Raw genomic sequence first — 19362 nt, forward strand, 5'->3', positions numbered from 1 at the left:
CAGGGTGATTCACCGGGCAGGGCTGTGCTCGGCTCCCTGACTCACTGCGGCACCGGCTCTGCTGCAGCAGCCGCTTCCAGCTCCCTCTGCGACAGGGACCGCTCCACACGCAGCTTTTCAGTCACGACTTCTCCATTGTGCTCTCTCACTTCTCACACCCACGGCCATTGGCAAAGTACAGATGCTAGATGGCAGGATAAATTTAATTGGTTAAGCTGGGGTAGCTGAATGATGGAAAAAGGGCAGGTAAAACACAGTAATTTATACAGTATTGTAATTTATACATTAAACCCTACGATTTATCAGTTATTTTATGCTAATCTGTTTTATATTGCATTGCCTACGAACATGATTTTCAAAGAACAGCTGATGTTGGCAAATGCACTGAATTACTAAAATTAAAATCATACTTGTAAACTGTAAAACTAAGAAGAAGGAAGTTGTCCTCAGCTTGGCACCCAGTCTCCAAGAACACAGGTGAAGCAGCAGTGTCACCTAATGCACTTCAGGACTGCTGGCAGCTACCTACTTTGCTTTGTACATTTCTGTCAATAATGAAGAAAGTGAGCACACGGAGTGAATGAAGATGGACAAAAAAGCTGACTGGAAGAAGACAAATACCAAAAGCATCATCATAGACAGAAATCTCTGTCACAGCAGAGGATTGGCTATGCCAGCCATCTGGGGATGAAGCTGGGTAGTTGGAAGTGGGAGGACTTGAAAAGTTTAGTCTAAGTGTCTTTGATCGAATACCTCCATTTTTCTGAAGAAAAGGGAAATTCCTCTGCTTGGAACCATTTTTAGAGACAGTTTAGTACAGAGCTCTCTTTCTCAAGCAGTAATGCCAACAAACTTTGCAATCATGGATGAGTCACTTCTCCTTTTTCTGCTGCAGCAAAACTAAACACCATTTGCCACCCCAGCCTTGTGAGAATTTGCAAGCAGCAGACAGCCTTTATACTGTGTTCCAAAGATTAAACTATTTGAATAAACATCAAGCAGTACTATTCTGTCAAAATTCACTGACAACATATAGCAGGGCTGAAAAAATAAAGACATTGCACAGGAAATGGAAAATAATAAGAAAGACCTTTCCCTGGTATGAATTCATTAACCAAGGAAAGAGGGAAAGGACATGAAGCCTGCAAACAGTAATACCAGTCTCTCTTCATTATCATGTTTTCTCCCTTTATTCCTGGGCAAGCCCAAAGAATACAGACCCAACCTTGTTCCCACAGGAGGGTGACAGTTGCCAGTCTCATGCCCTGTGTGACCTCTAATTAGATCCTCTGTCAGCCAACTGTGCTGTCCAAATTCCAGAATACAGGAAAAAAAAAAAAAAAAGCAATAGACCAGTCTGTGACCTCTGAAAGTTTGCTATTTACTTTTCTGCATTAATGTGCTCTTCTCCATGAGCTGCTGGTTTCCCATTGGATTTTCACTGCATATATTCTAACACACTTCAAAGTGGTCACTCCAAACAAGACACTGCGAACTACTTCATTGTAAAGCACACACCATGATCCAGGTCACTCACAATAAACCTACCTGAGGGCACTGTAACTTATTAACCAACTTTCTCTCCTGGCATTGTTCTCAGTCCTTACAGCCACAGACAGAACTGCCGGGAGCCTGTTGCAATCCCCAGCAACCAGTCTGTCTCAGGAAGTTACTCATGGGTACTACCAGGAGGGAAAGCTGGTTTATGTAGAGGTCTTTGAAATTACTAATAACAGAATGGGTTCAAATATATCCTATTACTGATCCAAAATTAAGCTTTGCAGACATTTCCCCATATACTGATTTAGTGTCATGAGACACCTCATTGGTGTTCACTGAGAATTCATGATCTAATTTGTTTTCTTTAAACTGCAGTATTTAAGTCAATCCAGTGCATTTTTGCCCTAGATTTATGGAAGGATAATGGTGACTGGAAGACTTTAAACTTCTCCTTCTACCTGAAACAGCAGGCAGAAATATAGACTAACTGTTTCCCTGGAGAGGCAAATACATCTCAAGGAAAAAAAAAAAAAAAAAAAAAGAGCCATCAAACTTTAAAAGCTAATAATCCTCGTTGTGAAAATCTTGTGATGCTACCATAGTGGTTAAAGGTGAGACTGATTTTGCTCCAAAACAGGAAAGAACTTCTACTCCCAGAGGGAAGAAAGCACAGTTTGCTCTCTGGAATCATGACAGCAACACAATAACAATTCCAAAGGGCAGGATCTCTACTTCCAGCCAATGAAGTTATCCCATGAGAAAATTAGAAGCAATGTGAGCACACAAAACTGGCTCAGATAGTCACTGCAGAAGGCAGCCACACAGCTGATCTTGAATGAAGATGGAAAGAAAATGACACAAAGATAGTTTTCTACCACACTTTTGCATGTTTTGCTTTCCCTGGCATGTAACAGCTGGAAGTCACAGATACCAGGACTATTGGAATAACACGGTACAAAATAATGTATTACACACAATTATATGGAATCAGTTTTCCCTTTCTTTTTGTCAGCCAGTAAAATCTGCCATGACACAGAACTGCACTGATCTTACTACACAAGCCATTTCTTAAAATGTAACCTTCACTGTAAATTTCAGTTTTCTGAGGTTCAGATTTGGAGGAAAAAGGCATATAGAAATAAACACTGTCTCCATTTAGATTAGTTCATTGTAACAAAAAAAAAGTGTGTAAACACATCTTTCAAGTGATTGGGGTCAGGACTAGCATTGAGATCTATAAACATTTAGTACTTCTGGTTTTGCAAAGGTCTGTAATGAACACAGCATTACAGCTGTGAACCTCCCTTGAGCCCTGCTAATGAACCTCCCTAGTTTGGTGCTACACTAAGTCCACTAGGACAGACAATTTACTCCTTTTTAAACTGCACCCAAGTACATGTGAAATCATAATAATACTGTTGGACAGTGTAGCACAGGTAATTCCAGAATTACTTCTGGGTTTAAATGACAGCATAACATAAAATCACTGAGCAAGAGTTTTTGCAGGGACCAGCAGAGATATATTTCAACCTCCCAGATGAATGCCTTATCCCAAGAAGCTGGAGAGCCATGATCCTTCTCATTTGCTTTATTTCCCTTCCATGAATCTTGCTGCACTGTGTCACAGCATCAATAAGGCTGTAAAAAGGAGCATTTCTGCACAGACTAGGAGGTAGTTTAATAGTGATCAGTGCACCCTAGTGAACCATAAGAGACATGGGTTTGCACTCCCACAGACTGAAGAGGGAACAGAACTGTCTGATTAGCTTATTAGAGAAGACAGCAGTTCCTTAGATTTGTTTTCAGCCACAAATCATTTGGTAGGCAGAAAATATTCAAGAAGCATACTGAGAATTTATCTAATGCCAACATATGTACAGTCTGGCAATTGCAAATGACAAATGTTCCCATCAGCAAAAAAAAACAACAGAGTTATTCCATGCCCAGAACAGATTGCCTGGTATTTCTTGACACTATGAATAGTCATTCTTCTCATCTATTGGGGTAGTTATAGTGACTGGAGAAAATTATCTTTTCTGTCTGTTCTTGCATTCTTTTAATTATTCCTTAATTTCCATCACATAGAGAATAAGATATGATGTGGATTACTGACTCTATTAAGCAACAAACAGGCATTGCAGAATATTGTTACTTCTATTACTTGGAGTTAAAATCTTTTTTAGCTGAGCTGAAGTTAGCATCAAAATGGTTTCCAGTCAATAGGCAATAGTACAGTTTTAGCTGGCAGAAATCTACAGTCTGCATTTTCCAGATGCTGTAAACAACCTTCTCAAAACATGCTAAAAATGCAAAGTATCTTGCAAGATTCAAACTAAACGTCCCTCATTTATTCTATGCACATGCAATAGATTGAGAAAAGTGTTAACACCCATATGTGATCTGTCCTCTAGGTGCAGTAAGACTGCTCACTAACCTGAGTTTGGGAGTTCTCTGCTGTGAATGCCTTCCCCTGCATTCCCAGCTCTGATAAATGAGCAGGTTATTTGTTGATATGCTGTACTCGACCTGATCCCTGCTCAGCAGGGGAGAGCCCCTTCCCTTTTTCCACAAAAGTGTGCCATATAGAGTGTGCTCACTCAAACTCTACACACATTAAGAGTTTGTCCATAAAACTTTATCACTATGAAAACAAATCCAGTTCTTTTATTTTCCTTTTTATTTTTTTTCCTGTACATTAAATCAGACTTTGTGGGCTAGATGGCCTGGCTGGTGATGGAAAATTAAAGAATCATATCACATTGGATTCCAAGATTACTGAATGTTTAGTATATGTTAAAGCAATAGAAATAAACACATGAGGAAGAGGTTAAAACCCTGTCTCAATATCAGCTCCAGATATCTAGTGTTGTTCTTAAGCTCTTGAAAGGTCAAATAGAAATTACTCACCCATAAGACTACAAGCATATTTAAAAAAAAACCCAAGCAGTATTTCTAGCTGACAAGCTTCATGCAGTCATGTAACAACCCCTTAATTTAAGAACAGGCAGGTCCTCAATAAATATAACACAATTATTTTATTATAAAAATATATAAAGATACTTATTTCAAATTCAATCAGATGTTGGTAGTGAAATAGGCATCCCACTCTTGTGTATCTTTTTAGCATTTAGCAGATATCAAAGTACACATTTTATACTTATATTCTGAAGTATTTTCTTATTGTTTATTGGCATTCTAGCCTCAGCATGTTGTATTTGTGGTGTCATATAATTTTGGCTTGTTATTTACTGGGTTTTTTTCTGTATGGTTGGAAGATTTTCATTATTTTTTAAAGTTACTTGTCTCATTCACTACAGCATTTTAAAGATGTTTGCTAAACATTTCAAAAATAGAAATAATCCAAGATGTGAACAGAGGAAAAAGTTTTTTTAAGTAAGGTCTCTCTCTTACCTTTGGCAAATTTGGATCTTTTGTTTCTTATACTTCCTACTCCTCCTTTATGACCACCATTGTCTCATCTTTGCTATAACCTTAGTTCTCCTTTTACAGCAGTGGGAAATCACACTGGATTATATTTAGTTTGAGAAGGTATTGGATTTGTTAGACAAAATTGTGTGCATCAACAGCTGGATTTTGTCTTGGTGGTCCCTCCTCTGGTGCACTCCAACCATGTGACATATCCCACCACGCTTTCACGATGCCAGTGAGGTGACAGCTCTGTGATTACTCTAAGATTTTTAACCTGTGCTTGTTCCCCAGACTGCGTTCATCAGTGTCCAGGCCTTCCAGAGCAGCACCCAGGAATGCTGATTCCTCAGAACAGGAAACAACCTGAGGGATCCGAGTCTTCCTCAGACTCTTCCTTCAGTGACAGAACCAAGCTTAACACCACCTCCATCTGTTGCTCTATTTTATATATTAGTAAAGGCCTGTCTGCACAAACCAGTCTTTGAAATAAGTCATGATATTAAAGGCTAAAGTCCTTGAAACCTTCCTGCAGAAGAGAGAGTAAAGCAAAACAATATCCTTGTGTACAGGAGAAAAAATGTAAACCTGTGTGCATTAGCCAATGGTAGCTTGCTTAGCCCATGGACCCTGTAAAACCCTATATAAGTGTGCTAAAGATAGAAATAAACAGCGCTCACTTTTACTGCTGTGAAGAATGGTGAAAAAGCTGGTGGTCTCTCAATATCCATCCCCAAAGACTTCATCACTGCTTCACTACCCTTCAGACATGCTTGATACTTCTCAGGTTGCCCTTGCCCTGGCTGTACTGGGGTCTCAGAGAATTGCCATTTGATGGCTTCCTCATCCTTTCAGATTCTTCACAGCTTGTGGACCTCCTCCCACAGCTGTTTCATTTGGAGGCACAGTTTACCAATGATTCCACGGCTCTGGGCAGGCCAGAAGACAAAGTGCCCCAGACCCAGGTACTCCAGGCTGCCTCAGACTTGAGAAGCTGCATCCTCCTTTGAAAGTTGTGTCTGGGTCCAAAAGTACAACAGCAAAGAGAGAGTGACTTCAAAACTTGAATTTGGATGTAAACCACGATTTTACTCATTGCTCTTAAGTTTTCTTTTAAAAATGCCAGATAAAGAAATATGAGAATATTAAGATGGCTTTTGGTAAAATCATAATTAAAGATCACACTAAATATAAAAAAAAAACTTACAAAAAAAAAAAAAGGGAAATACAGCCTTTCACTAAAATTGTGTATTTGCTTTCCTTAAAAATAATTAAAGCAAAAAGAAAAAATAATTTATTTGCTCTCCCTCACAGCTATTTATTTCCTTTTCCACGTGATAAACAGTGGATGCTTTTAAATTACAAGATGCAATCTCATGCTGAGATTTCTACAAATAATTTCCTTACTCATGTACAAGCAGGCATTCAGAAAAATCCAAGTACCTATCACTAGACACACCTGCTCCTGCCAATAGCACACACAAAACTTCTCGCTTACTACTTATCAGGACTGTACCAGTCATGTTTGTGCAGGTCTTACGTCAACAAATATAAATATGAATAGATGTATTTTTACAAATAGATAAATGTTACTGTGTGGCACCTGTGGAAATCCAGGGAACAATTCCTATAGAGCAGTAGATTTTGCCTATGTATGTCAGGTCCAATTTTTTTCCTGTTCTACGTAAAGCCAAAAGGGAAAACCTGTGAACCTTTTTTTCTAAATAATTAATTTGTGTGCAGATCAAAGAAGAATTTTTCGGCTTTCAAACTCAGAAATGCTCAAATCACTTTGCACAATTGCATATAAAATATGGGCAGTGCTGTTACTGTGCTGTCAAATCTGACAGCCATTCTGTACTCAGCAATATATCAGACACCATCCAAATGCAACCATACAAATGTCACCTCTTGCCGGTGGAACTTTATAAATGAAGCAATATTAATCAATTAAGGGACATTGGAGTGAATGCAGAAGCAGCCAAGTCTCCCTGAGTATTACAATGGGGAGTTCTGGGTGGGCAATCAAGTTTAAACTGCAGAACTGCCAAGGCACACGGATTCTCTGTATGATATAGCGGATTTCCGGTCACACACTGAGGGAAGCCCAGAGACTTTTGCCCATGGACAGACAAAAGTCAGTTTTGCTCCTACACCACTTATCTATTATATGCTATTATACCATTTACCAAATCTTTTAACTTCTGTTCAAATAGACTTCTCTGATTCGGTATTAGGGAGATCATGCACACATTTCCACTTCGAATTTCTAAAGGCAGCATTTTCATATGAAATACCACAACATGGAGTGATATCCCTATCATAGGCTGCTTGGGAAGGGAGTCCTGTGCAAGCCGCTGAAGCAGAAATGGAGACCCCCAAAAACACAAGCTAAAGTGAATCTGAAGAGTCACTAGTCACATTTTAATTACCTATTTATCTAGCAGCAAATAGATCAGAAGCGTATAAATACATCTTGCCCTTTTATAATTTATGAATTTGCTATGCTTAATGCAAAGATATTCTATCTAAATTATCTCCTTGTTTGTCATATCAGACTTCCTATACCTACAGTTTTAGGAGTTTCCTTTCACAGAGGTGAAGAAAGTGCACAGTATTACATATTCCTCAGAGGAGATGCTTTTCAGAGGGGTCAGTGCACACCAAATCAGATTCTTTCCACCCTTGCCTTCATACACTCCAGGGTTTATAAATTGCTTACTGCTCTAATGATGCCAACCTTTTGTTATAAACCAGCCCCAAAGAAACACAATAAAGATTCCTACATGTTGCTGTTTAGAATGGCTGCCATCCTCCATATCTTCAAAGGCACCAAAGCTCAACATGGCCAGCACTTCCTCAAAGTTGTTAACACAGAGGAAGACGCAGCAATTACCTTCCAGGAGCACAAAGTTGTTCTCAGGAGAAATGGCTGCAATTCTGTGGTACCTACTCAGCTTGTACAAAGGCCTACACAGCTGAGACTGAAAAGACACATGCAGTAGGAGACAGAAGCAGAGCACTCCAAGAAGTTGGCTTCTTGATTGAGGTTTGTCTTTGGCATTGATAAAGCAGCTAGTCAGACTGACAGATTCTGAAAGTGAATGAAACAACCATAAACCCGTATCTAATTTTCTGTAGCACAGACTGGTACAGAGGATGTGTCAGTTTGTGCTGGTGAATGGCTGTTAAGGGTACCCTGAGAGACACAGATTGTGCTATAAACCCTTGTCAGCCAAACAATCAGTAAAGGCAGATCCTGTCCCAATGCTATCTCTGTCTCTCACAGTATCCTCATCTTTGGATAGGCACAAATAACTTTCTTCCTGCCTGGCAGAACACTGTCTACCACACCCTGTTTAGGAAGTATAAAGGATCAGTACCAGTGGCAGTAGGCATTAATAACAGAAGTTGGGAATAGTAGAGACTGAACAACAGCTCCCTACCCTAAAGCAAAAGTCATCTTGCTCTGCAACTCAGGAAAAGGCAGAGGAGCCAGATCTTGCAAATTAGTGATTGCATTTTAGGCCTTGCAGGAAAAGCTCACCTTAAAAAGAGAAACAACAGCCACTGCATCCCATGATTTCAGTCATGAAATCTACCTAGGGTCTGTAGGATACCTTTAGGTCTGAGCCTTCTACAGAATGCTGTTTACCATTTCAGAGTGCCTTGAAAGATTCTCTGACCTGGACTAGAGAAATCAGCATTTCTCCTCATTGCCTCCCAGCGATTCCAGTCTTTCTGCCTACAGATTACGGAGCAGGCAGTGGCAGAGAGCATGGTCCACATCTAAGGGAGGACCTGGCACAGGAAAGCAATGAGGAGAGGAGACATCTGGGGGAGGATTGCTGGGATCTTGGCCAGAAGTCATGTCCTCAGACAGCAGGAAGGAAAGATCACTAGAATACAAAGCAATTAGCTTTGGCTCTTTGAATAACTAATGATTACTAACTAAGTAATGATTCTATTTAAGGAACTGCTTTTGTTATACTTACTGGAGAATACAGAGATAATTGACAGGATGCATGCAAACAATTCAGAGCAGCTCCAAATAATTCCAGACATTTTTTTAATTTTGGAGATGCTGGTATTTTAAGCAATACTTAACAAATGAAAATAGTCTGCTAAGCCACAGAAAGAGATTTTTAGGATTTGGTAACTGTCAGCAAGATGTCTTTGCAAGTAAGTGGTTCAAGTTATTTGGAACAAATGATAGAGAAGGTGAGATCCTGGTACTTCCTTCAAGGGAAGGTCACAGGAAACTAGAGGCTGGTCAGCCTCATCTCAGTACCTGGGAAGGTGACGGAGCACCCAGTCCTGGAATACATTTTAAGGGACATGAACGACAAGGAAGTTCAGTCAAGAGTATCCAGCACTGATTTTCCAGCGGGTAAATTTTCAGTAACAGATCCAACTCAAGTCTGTTTTGCGTGTGACAGCAACTGGTGATTGATCTCCCCCCATCCTTATCTCAACCCATGAGCCTTTAGCTATATTTTCTCTCCCTTATCCAGTTGAGGAGGGGAGTGATAGAGCACCTGACATCCAGATAAGGTCAACCTGCCACAAGTTCTTATTTCAGGTAGGGGACACTTTGCTCTGAAAAACTCTCCAATAATTTCAGCATTTGCTACAAAGAAATACTGTCAAAAGATGTCATGCAACCATTTTCCCCACATATGCTTTGCTTCAGACAATTCAATTTTGTCCTTCAAATAAAATCTATAGAAATATCCTTTAGATATCATAGGTACAAGATGAAATAAGCTTGTCTGTTAGACCAACAGTGAAAAAAAAAAGCCCATATGGAACTTCCAGAGATATCACAATCTGGTATCAACATCATCAGTGAATGTAAATACTAAATAGTGACTCACTGACTGCTACCAATATGTAAACATACTCTATCTGTTGATTGCGTACTTAAAGTCCTGGAAAATCAGTTAAGAGTAAACATTTTAAATTTTACTGGATTTCTTGATATAAAAATTATTGTTCTGGAGATTACTGACCTACTCAGAATCCTGGTTTTCAGAGATACCAAAGTCCCCACTGACTCTCTTAGATTTTAAACAATTATAGTGAAGAAAATTAAAAAACAAACAAGCATATTTTCTCCTATTTTTTAAAAGAAAAGGTTTTTTTAAAAAAATCCTTTTATTTAATTTCCTGCTTATGGCCTAGAACTCATTAACTGATCCTCTTAGCATGTTATATTTAAATTGCATCAAAAATATTATGGTTTTGATACCTCACTGGTAACTGGATTTTAAAGCAGAGCATATATAATTTTGAATAAATTACATCCAAAAAAGTGAAGAACATGAAGACCAAAGTTTCAATAATCAAAACAGACCAAATCAACACCCTAGCTGAGTTCCATTTAATACACTACATGTACCTAAATGACCTTTGTGTTTTATTAGTGCTGAGACAGAAAACAGACCCAGGTTTGAAACAAACTCCATTAGGTCTACACAGGCCAGCATCACTGATAGACACCTGTATTTCAGTATTAAGAAAAAAAATATGGCATTGATCAGTACCTGCCATTCCCACCTTACTGCAGACACAACCTGGGTGTACCCAGTCCCACCACGCATTTTTTGAACCACTTTCAGTAAGTGCCCCCCGAGAATGACGGGTCCAGGGGGCTCTGACAGACTGAGCACAGGCACTGTGGTTGACAGGAGATCATTGACTCCAAAAGAGGTGTCTGAGGGATCCACTACCTGGCAAACCACATCAGCCCACCTCCCTGCTCAGTGTTTTCGAAGTACAAGACTCAGTACACAGTCTGTCAAATTGCCTGCAATTTTACGTGTATTTGACAGTATTTTGCCTCAAAAAAGAGCAGTAGTAAAGGAGAAAACTGCCTCCTTCTTCATCGGCTGCCTCTTGCATGAGGGCACTTCCTGGCAAGCCGCTGGGCATCTGCAGGGAAGGGAAGGGAAGGTTTTGGAAGTCGGTAGGAAGAGGGTTTGAGCTGAGCTGCATGGAAAGTGAGGGAGCCTGTAGGATTAATGAGGTCAGAGTCCTGAGAAGGCACATGGGGCTGTGCCCAGGGTGGCTCAGGCCATGCGGGTTTGCTGAAGGGGAGATGTGCCCAGAGTTAAAAAGCTGCGCTGTATGTGTGTTTGTGTTTAATCTTCTCCCATTCTTTCCCTTTTGTTTCTAAATCAAAACCATTCTACGTCTTATTGTTTAAAATGGTAATTTTTCCAGTCCGTTTTTCAGGAAAAATCACTTTTATTGAGAAGGTCGCTTTAAATCCTTCACAGAGTCGGGCTCCACTTGCCCCAGCGCAGTGTTGAAGGCTGAGGTGCAGCTGGTTTTGGTTAAATGCTGAGGCCGGGAGGTGAAAGCGCTCCAATTGCCCAGCAGGCCTCAGGCAGCCCGGTGAGCAGCTGCGGTGAGGGCTGAGCTCTGTGTGGCGGGAGCTGGGGGCTGTGGAGTGCCGAGCCTTTGCCCAACACAGGGCCCGGGGACGTGTGGCCCAGGCGGGGACACTCAGAGACAGGGCAGGTGCTGATGGTTCTGCTGGAAGACCTCAGACTGTCTGTGCAGACTGTGAGGGCAAGAGCTCGGGAAATCTTTTGGCGGGCACCAGCTCGAGCTGGTAGTTGTGTTGCTGTGCCGCGATTAAATTCTTGCACGCATCCAGACGTCTGAAACTCTACTGTGGGAAACCCAGGGAGGAGCCGGCAAGGAAACCTTGTCAGGCTGCGTGAGTGTGGGGTGTGCAGGGAGCCCATGGGGTCAGCGGAGCCCCTGCAGTGAGGGGCCTCGGTCCCAGCTCAGGTGATGGGAGTGTGATCCTCCCGGAGTGGCTCCTGGATGGCTGGACAGGAAAGCTGCCTTAACAATCCTGAGTCACAAACAATTGCTGTCGGACGGGGAATGTTACAGCTGATGTTCGCAATGACACTAAATTCGCGTAAGTCGTTTTCAAGTAAGACCGTGCTACCAGGAAGCTGGGGCTTTTTTCTGCTAAAAGGAGGCTATGAATTGTCTAGAATAGACTTGAGTATGGTGTTTGGATAATTTTCCAGGGAAATACTGAAAAATAATGTGAGTCACTGCATCTTGAGAACTAATTCTGTAGTTTACCACTTTCTGGGTGTTTGCAGTAGTTCTGAGTTGATGGACACAACTTCTGGCTAGCAGGTCTGTTTTGTGTGGTAGCTGGGTCTGCTGCATTTTGCACAGCTGAAGCGATCAGCTATTCTCTTTCAGGAGAGCATGCCCTAAAGGCATTTCATTTTCAGTTAATGGGTTAAAATAGTCTGAACTCACCAGATGGTTCCTTAATCAGGCATCCCTTTCATGCCTACATAAACCTGTATTGCTGTTGGAACCTTGAGAGACATCCTCAAGACCTGAGTCTGGCTGAATGTGCCAGTATAGTCATAATAGATTTTCATGTAATTCATGGGTAATGAATTATCAATGTTCATTATAATGTTCAATAGCATGGGAGGTTTAGAATTATTATAATTACTTATTTTCTGCTGTGAGATAAGGCTTAGGAAAAGAGCAAAGCAAGCTCAAAACTTTAAAACACACCTAATGTTTGTATTTTGACTCTAGGGCACTAAGAATTAAGTTTACCTGATCTGCTCTCAGGTGAATGTCATATAGCTCAAATCTTAAAGTTGCTCAGGAGTTTTTTTCTTAGATGATCCTAAAGTAAGGTTATCAACAAAGTGTGGTGTCATATGTAAGATTACAAGTCACAGATGCTTCATAACTGCCTTGTTAATAGGGCTCTTTGTAATTTCCACAAAGTCTTATGCTGTTCTTCTGTTTTTGTATAGCTACATTAGATAGAATGAGAACACTACCATCTGTGTGGGGAATCAGACAAAAATTCCCCTGAATCAGTGAGATATAACACTCAGTAGTGCTCTTTAGTCACAAGTCTCATGATATATTACTGGTCTTCATGTGGACCATCACTGCTGTCAGATCCAGAAAGAGTTACCTTGATGCCTCCCAGGTCTGCAGAAGACAGCTGGGAAAACCATTATGTTTCTTTTAAAATCCATTTTCTTTCTAAATATTTTTGATGCTGATACTTAGCAGTACATACTTAGTAATGACGAGAGTACTTAACAAGACATGCTTTAGTAATGACGAGATTTCTTAACCTTCCCTCCATGCCAGTAGCCATGAATGGACATTTCTTTTAGCAGAACCAATAGCAAGACCTACCTAAATCCAGATGCTTCAAAATGGGCCAAATAGGTGGAAAGGCAACATGAAAAGATATTGCGTCTTCACTAAAAATAAGCAATCAAAAACCCAGAGTCAATTTCCATTTGTGTATTCTTATATTTGACTCCATTAAAGAACATTGTTGTAAATATTTCAAAGCCTCAAATGCTCAACAATACCCTGATGTGGTGAATCATGCTTATGTCATTGTTGAGATATCTGTTGAGTTTGGTGCTTGCTGATGAGAATTTAACTACTTTCTGCTGATACTTCAGGATTTAATTTAGCAAGTAGGCACTATTAAAGTGCTAAATCTTGAACACCACACAATATTATTTTCATATCTAGTTAAAAAAATATTGAAAATTATAGCCTTAGTGATAGTAGTACAGTGTAGCAGTACAGACAGTGTCTGAAGCATTTTGCTGCTTTTATCTGTAACTCTGGAAAAAACTTATATGTAGGGACAGGTTTATCACAGTAAGTGTGCCTTCAGTAGTCCAGTGGATCCCTTATTTGACTCATTGTTAGGAAACCAATTGTGGAAGAATGATCATGTAAGTTATTAATGCCCTCAACCCAAGTTATCAGGAGAATGGTCATGATTATCTTGTTTGCTCCAAACAAGTAAACTTACTTTCCAAGTAAGAATCCATTGTCAGGGTTTATTCCCAGCTGCTAGTACCACAAAGCTGCTCACTCACTTCCCCCTGCCTCTGCTCTGCCATGGGATGAGTAGGAGAGTCAAGGAAAGGAAAAAACCATGCAAACTCATGTATTGAGGTAACAGCAGTTTAATAAATGAAACAATATAATAATGCTAATTATAAAAATTAATACTGATATTACATTAATAATTAATAATAAAACTCCAGAAAAACCCAACCAAACAAGTGACGCACAATACAATTGCTCACTATCCAATGCCCACCCTGTCCTCAAACAGCAACTGTACCCATCCATATAACTCACTTCAGTTTATATGCTGTTCTGTGGTGTGGAACATCCCTTTGGCCAGTTCAGGTCAGCTGTCCCAGCTGTGTTCCTTGCAGCTTCTTGTGTACCTCCTCACTGGTAGAGTGTGAGAAACTGAGAAATCCTTGACTGAGGGTAAGCACTACTTAGCAACATCCAAAACACTGGTTCATTGTTCTCGTACTAACTCTAAAACACAGCACTGTACCAGCTACAAAGGGTGCAACTAGCTGTATCCCAGCCATAACCAGAACACCCATGATGCAGGTGGCGTTAACTGAGTTTCTTAGTTTATCTTCGAGTTGCCAACATGCTGCTGTAGAAGAGTAGAAAACCTCCATCTCCCAGCAGCAGCCACCCCACTGCTCTCAGTTGTGAGGAGAAAGGTCAGTCGGGTTTAGCTGTTACAAAAACTGCTGGAAAACACCATTTTTCCTCTCTCACCTGTGTTCATCATCATTGCAAACAGAACAAGATAGAGGAAGAGGCAATTAGCACTGACAAAACCAGCAGAAATGTTTTCACAGTTATTAATGTACTTTTGCTGAGTATAACACTTTGTACCTTGCAGCCCTCTGCAGAAAACCTGCCTGTCAGTATAGGCTGTAATAAATGGGTATTCTCAGATAGCCATGAGTGGCTACAAACAGTTCTTTCTGTTGTCTCCCATTGTATATAAGGCTGCTAAATATCTTTCCAACAAACTGCTAAGTCTTTTCATTGCTTGACAGAAATGGAGGATAATAAACTGAACATGAAGTTTTCATTATATGGTAAATGATAGCCAGTGAAAAATGCTGCAGAGCAGTTTCTCATCAGTCCATTACAAGTATATCACATATCCTTTGTTACCTGTGCTGCCTTCCGATACAGTTTCAAATCCAGAACCAGCCTTTCAGCAGATTCTTTTATCTGAATTCAGTATTCAGAAAGCTCTGGCAATAGGCTGTAATCCCCAGCAATGCTCTTCTACCAAATTGGCAGCCTTTTTGATAAGCTGACATTATACCTCAATGAGCTTACCTGAGAGCAAGAGAGGACTGCTCTAGTGCTCGCTGCTTGTCACGCATTGTGTGCCAGCATTCACCTCAGCTTTCCTGGTACATTTAATGGTGTTCATTAAACACCAGCTCTTTAAACAAGAGCCCCACTGCTGCATCTTTCTCACCTTGGGGAAGAATGAGAAATTGAATCAATACCTGGTAGATGTGTAGTCTTGTTTTGCAGTGCATTACTGGAAGAAAGCAAGATCATAAGTGTGATACAGTAGCAATTATCAGGAATTCAATATGAAACTCAATTTTCAAAGTAAAGGTGTGTGGGAAACCCACTTTTTTACATCAGTCTTAGCAGAAGTCAATGATGCTGTAGTAATTAAACTTCTTTGCACCTGTATTTGCAGTTCTTGCAGGAGAAGTGACAACACAATGAAGGTTCTCCCATTCTTTTCTGATTCTGTATGAAACATCTCACATTTTGATGTCTGCTTCTTACTGAAAAATCCGGAGGCTGCCAAACCCCAGAGTAACCAGAAACATATGCTTATCAGTGAGGGCAAGGAATACATGACATTTCCTGCGCATTTATATAGGCACCACTCCACCACATCATGAGGGGTCGTAGTAATTGGTGAGAGCATATGTAAATATCATAAGCTCTAACTTTTCAGATGAGTTTAGTGAAACACAATTAAATAAAATTCTTTATGGAAATGTGTGGAGGATAGAGAAATATGACAAAATAATAGCTCAAGTTCCACTTTATTTTTTTTTAAAAAAAATCAGAATATATCAGGTAAAGGGTAAACAAAAGTTTATGTTTGACTTTATTATCTTAGCAGATATGTTATATTAGCATCAGTTGGAGACTATCTGTTCTAAAATGCACACACATTAAAGTACAAGTTAAACATGGATTGCTGCTGACTTCCTGTTCCCAGCTCTCAATATTTGTGTAAATACAGGTTCTATTTTACTTCCTTACCAATAGAGGTCAAAGCTTGTACTTAATGAATTCCTGGTTCATGCAATGTATTTGCTCTTCATGCTGTATCTGGTAACAAAATCTATCTGATTATTAAATTAACAGAGCTGTGATATAACTAGAAGCAAATAATTTTATTTTTTCCAAGTCCGGTTTGAATATTAATTACAAACTACAGATTTAGCTCAGTTGTGTGGCATTTTTGAGTACAGCAATTAAGAAAACTTAGGATGTTTCAAATAACTTACTGAACTGATTTCTAACCAAGCTAGAAATGTTTAAGCCACAGCTGCTTTCATGTGTAATGCTTTCCATTCATTTTCTGTATAGTATGGAGTCAAAGTGCATGCTGCCCAGGAGAACAGCTGATGTATAATTCAGGATACTCCCTGAATTTCCCTTAGAAAAGGAATACTGATTAGTTATTAAAGCCTAAAGGCCAAAAAAAAAACAACCCACCCCTGACCAGCGCTTTCACAAATTTTTGCCCATCATATAAATGTTCTCCATGTTAATGTAACTCTGAAGAAAAATATAGGTTAGGAATTTAAAAAGTAAAATAAAAAAGCAAAATGGTTTCAACATTTTCTATTTGGGAAAAAAAAAGGAGCACTCCAAGTCTGGATTTAGTTTAGCATAAAGTCTAATCTGTCTCTAGACTTTATATGAGGTCATCATGAATTTTTTTCCCTCTACTAGAAGCAAATGAAAATGAGGGAATCAGTCTTTCTCTGCAGATTCTTTAATCACTAGAATGTAAGTTTGGTGTTAAGAGAATCTGCATAGAATTTTTATCATGATCATAGTGTTTGAGATAAATTTTAGTTAAAAATTTAGTTAAAAATTTTAGTCAAAGGGAGACAGACATGAATAGAGGTGACAGACCTTCTGTGTTTCCTTTCCACAATCCTGTTATTCTGTTCTTTCCTGTCAGCACTGTAGCTAAAATGAGCAGAATTTAGGATTCCTATAGAACAAAGTGTGCAGTCCAGACCACTCCAGAATGCAAGCCAGTTTGAGTCCAGCATCAACAGGATTCAGAAGCAGAAGAAGAATGTGGGAGCTGAGAGCAAGCAGAGTTTATCTTCCCAGTGTTCCTGTGCAGGAAGGGGAACACAGTATTATACTGGCAGGCCTTGCTTTGTTTTGTGTGGTTTATTTTTTTCCTCAGAATGGTTTTATTCCAGAAGCACTTCAAATATTTTGTCCCTGTCCTCTGGGTAGTGGATACACTTCTGGGAACTGTGGGAGTGGTGGCTTTGTCAGCTTCTAGAGTTGGCAGGACATAAAGAGTGAACTGCACTAACCCAGGTCCCCACAGCTACCGTATCTGAGATATTCATCATAGTGAGTGCCAGAGGCATGAAGCCAACACGAGGAAGCCTCAGGCCATTGTTCCCAACAAATTATAATTAAAAGTTAAGTACCAATCAATGAAGTCTTTAGCACTTTCAGAGGCATGTGTTTTAAATTCTTTTCTAAATTTTTTTTCTAACAGGTATATGGGAAAAACTTGACTCTACAGCCTTTTAAGTTCAAAAGTACTTTTGGAACAGTATTAGAGTGCTACTTTTGGAACAGTGAAAGAGTCCTGTTATTGTGTTCACTTTCATCTATACACACTGTTAAAACAAGAAATTAAATACTCCTTGATACCTATGGTCACCATGTGTCTGCATATTGCAACCAAACATAATTTACAACGTTAAATGAAATTAATTTGCATTTAAATATCTGTAGGCAGCTACCCAAGGACAGCAGAGATGGTTCCAACTAAATGGCAGCCCTAAGAGTCTATTCAGTAGCAATTTTTTCTGGTTGTGTGTGAGGTATCTCATCTACTTCAAAGGTATGAAGAAAAGTTTTCTTGACTCTGGTGACCAAAAGGAAAGCAGATAGCATGGATTTCTACTAGAACCATAAGGTGGATTATTTAGTGTCTGGTATTATTTAGTGTCTGGTATTATTTAGTGTCTGGGTTTCTTTTAGGTACTGTTTGAGGAAGGAGTTTAGGTGTTCAAAATGCACAAAGAAAGGCAGCTGGAAAGGGCACACAGCATTAAATACCAGGAAGTTCTAAAGCTGGGACATGGATGAGGATGAGGGATAAGCTGGTCATTACTTTTTTGTGAATACTTCTCAGCCAAAAATTTCTTATTTACCACAATTGGAACATTCTCAGAATATGTATCTGTTTTACTGCCAGTTTTTTTGGAAAGCATCTTGGCAGCAGGGACAACCAGCTGGCCGTGTGGTGCCTGCCAGCTACTCACACAACTAGACAGGAGCCCCTGGTGGGTGCCATAAGCTTAGCCCAGGGAAGCTGCGCTGTGTGTGAACCTCTGCTCCCTGGCTGCATTACCTGAAAGACAAGGATGAGAAACAGGAAGGAAAAATGGGAGCTTGTTTTCCTCTTAGCACATTAATGCCAGTTACGTTGTGCTTTTGGTTTATTTTTAAAAAGTGGAATGGTAATGGAATTACCTTGTGTAAGGTGAAGCACCACTAAAAGAAAAGTGTTACCTTGAGACAGTCTATACCAAAAAAACCCCCTGGATTGTCAAACTTTCCTACTGAAATTTTACAGCTCATTGGATTGTAGATAGAACCCAGGGCTGCCCTGCCAGTCATACTGAATGTCTCAGTCATAAAGGATAAAAGATAACCCAGTTGATTTCAAGAGCCTTATTTTATGTAATTCTGATACAGCATTTATGAGACAATAAATGTTATGTTCATTATACATAAATGATTCACTCATTAATATTTTAAAACAATTACTTGAAGGCCAGGCATCTAAAATAGTTTGGAAGTTAAAGTACAGATGATTTTAATACTGTCATATTAAAAAAAAGTATTTTTCAATTATTCAAAATTTGAATGAGACAGGAAATCAAATTTCAGAGCTCAAAGACAAAACCCTCCAGCTCAGCTGTTGTGTCAGATTGCTATCAAGCTGTAGCCTGTGTCTTTGCATTCCATGAAGAGCAATGGAAACTTACAGGCACAAGCTTCCAAAGCTGGAAATTACTTGTACATCCACAGGGACTAGGGATAATCAAATACTATATTTTGGTCTGACTCCTTATAAAGACATGTACCTATTTATCCAAGAAATATGCAAGGCTGCTAAAATAATATGCAATGAGTATATTACAGGAAGTGGACTGTTTTCTTAGCAATCTGCATAAAAGCATCAAAATATTCTGTAATTCTAAAAATTCTAATTCTGTAATATCTAAAAATTCCTAAAGTAATTAA

At 39.6% G+C, this 19362-nt stretch overlaps 1 protein-coding gene across 1 annotated transcript in view; it reads left to right on the top strand.

Moving 5' to 3' along the window:
- The first annotated feature begins 11294 nt into the window (after positions 1-11294).
- The window catches only part of MUC6 (mucin 6, oligomeric mucus/gel-forming), a 59208-nt gene continuing 51140 nt past the window's right edge, over positions 11295-19362 (top strand). Inside the window, exon 1 of the mRNA XM_086895681.1 lies at positions 11295-11863. Within this exon, the coding sequence (XP_086751807.1) occupies positions 11764-11863 (100 nt within the window). The 5' untranslated portion in view covers positions 11295-11763. The remainder of the gene's footprint in view (positions 11864-19362) is intronic.

This window comes from Cyanistes caeruleus, chromosome 6, assembly GCF_971803275.1.
Source record: "Cyanistes caeruleus chromosome 6, bCyaCae1.hap1.1, whole genome shotgun sequence".
NCBI classification, from domain to species: domain Eukaryota; kingdom Metazoa; phylum Chordata; class Aves; order Passeriformes; family Paridae; genus Cyanistes; species Cyanistes caeruleus.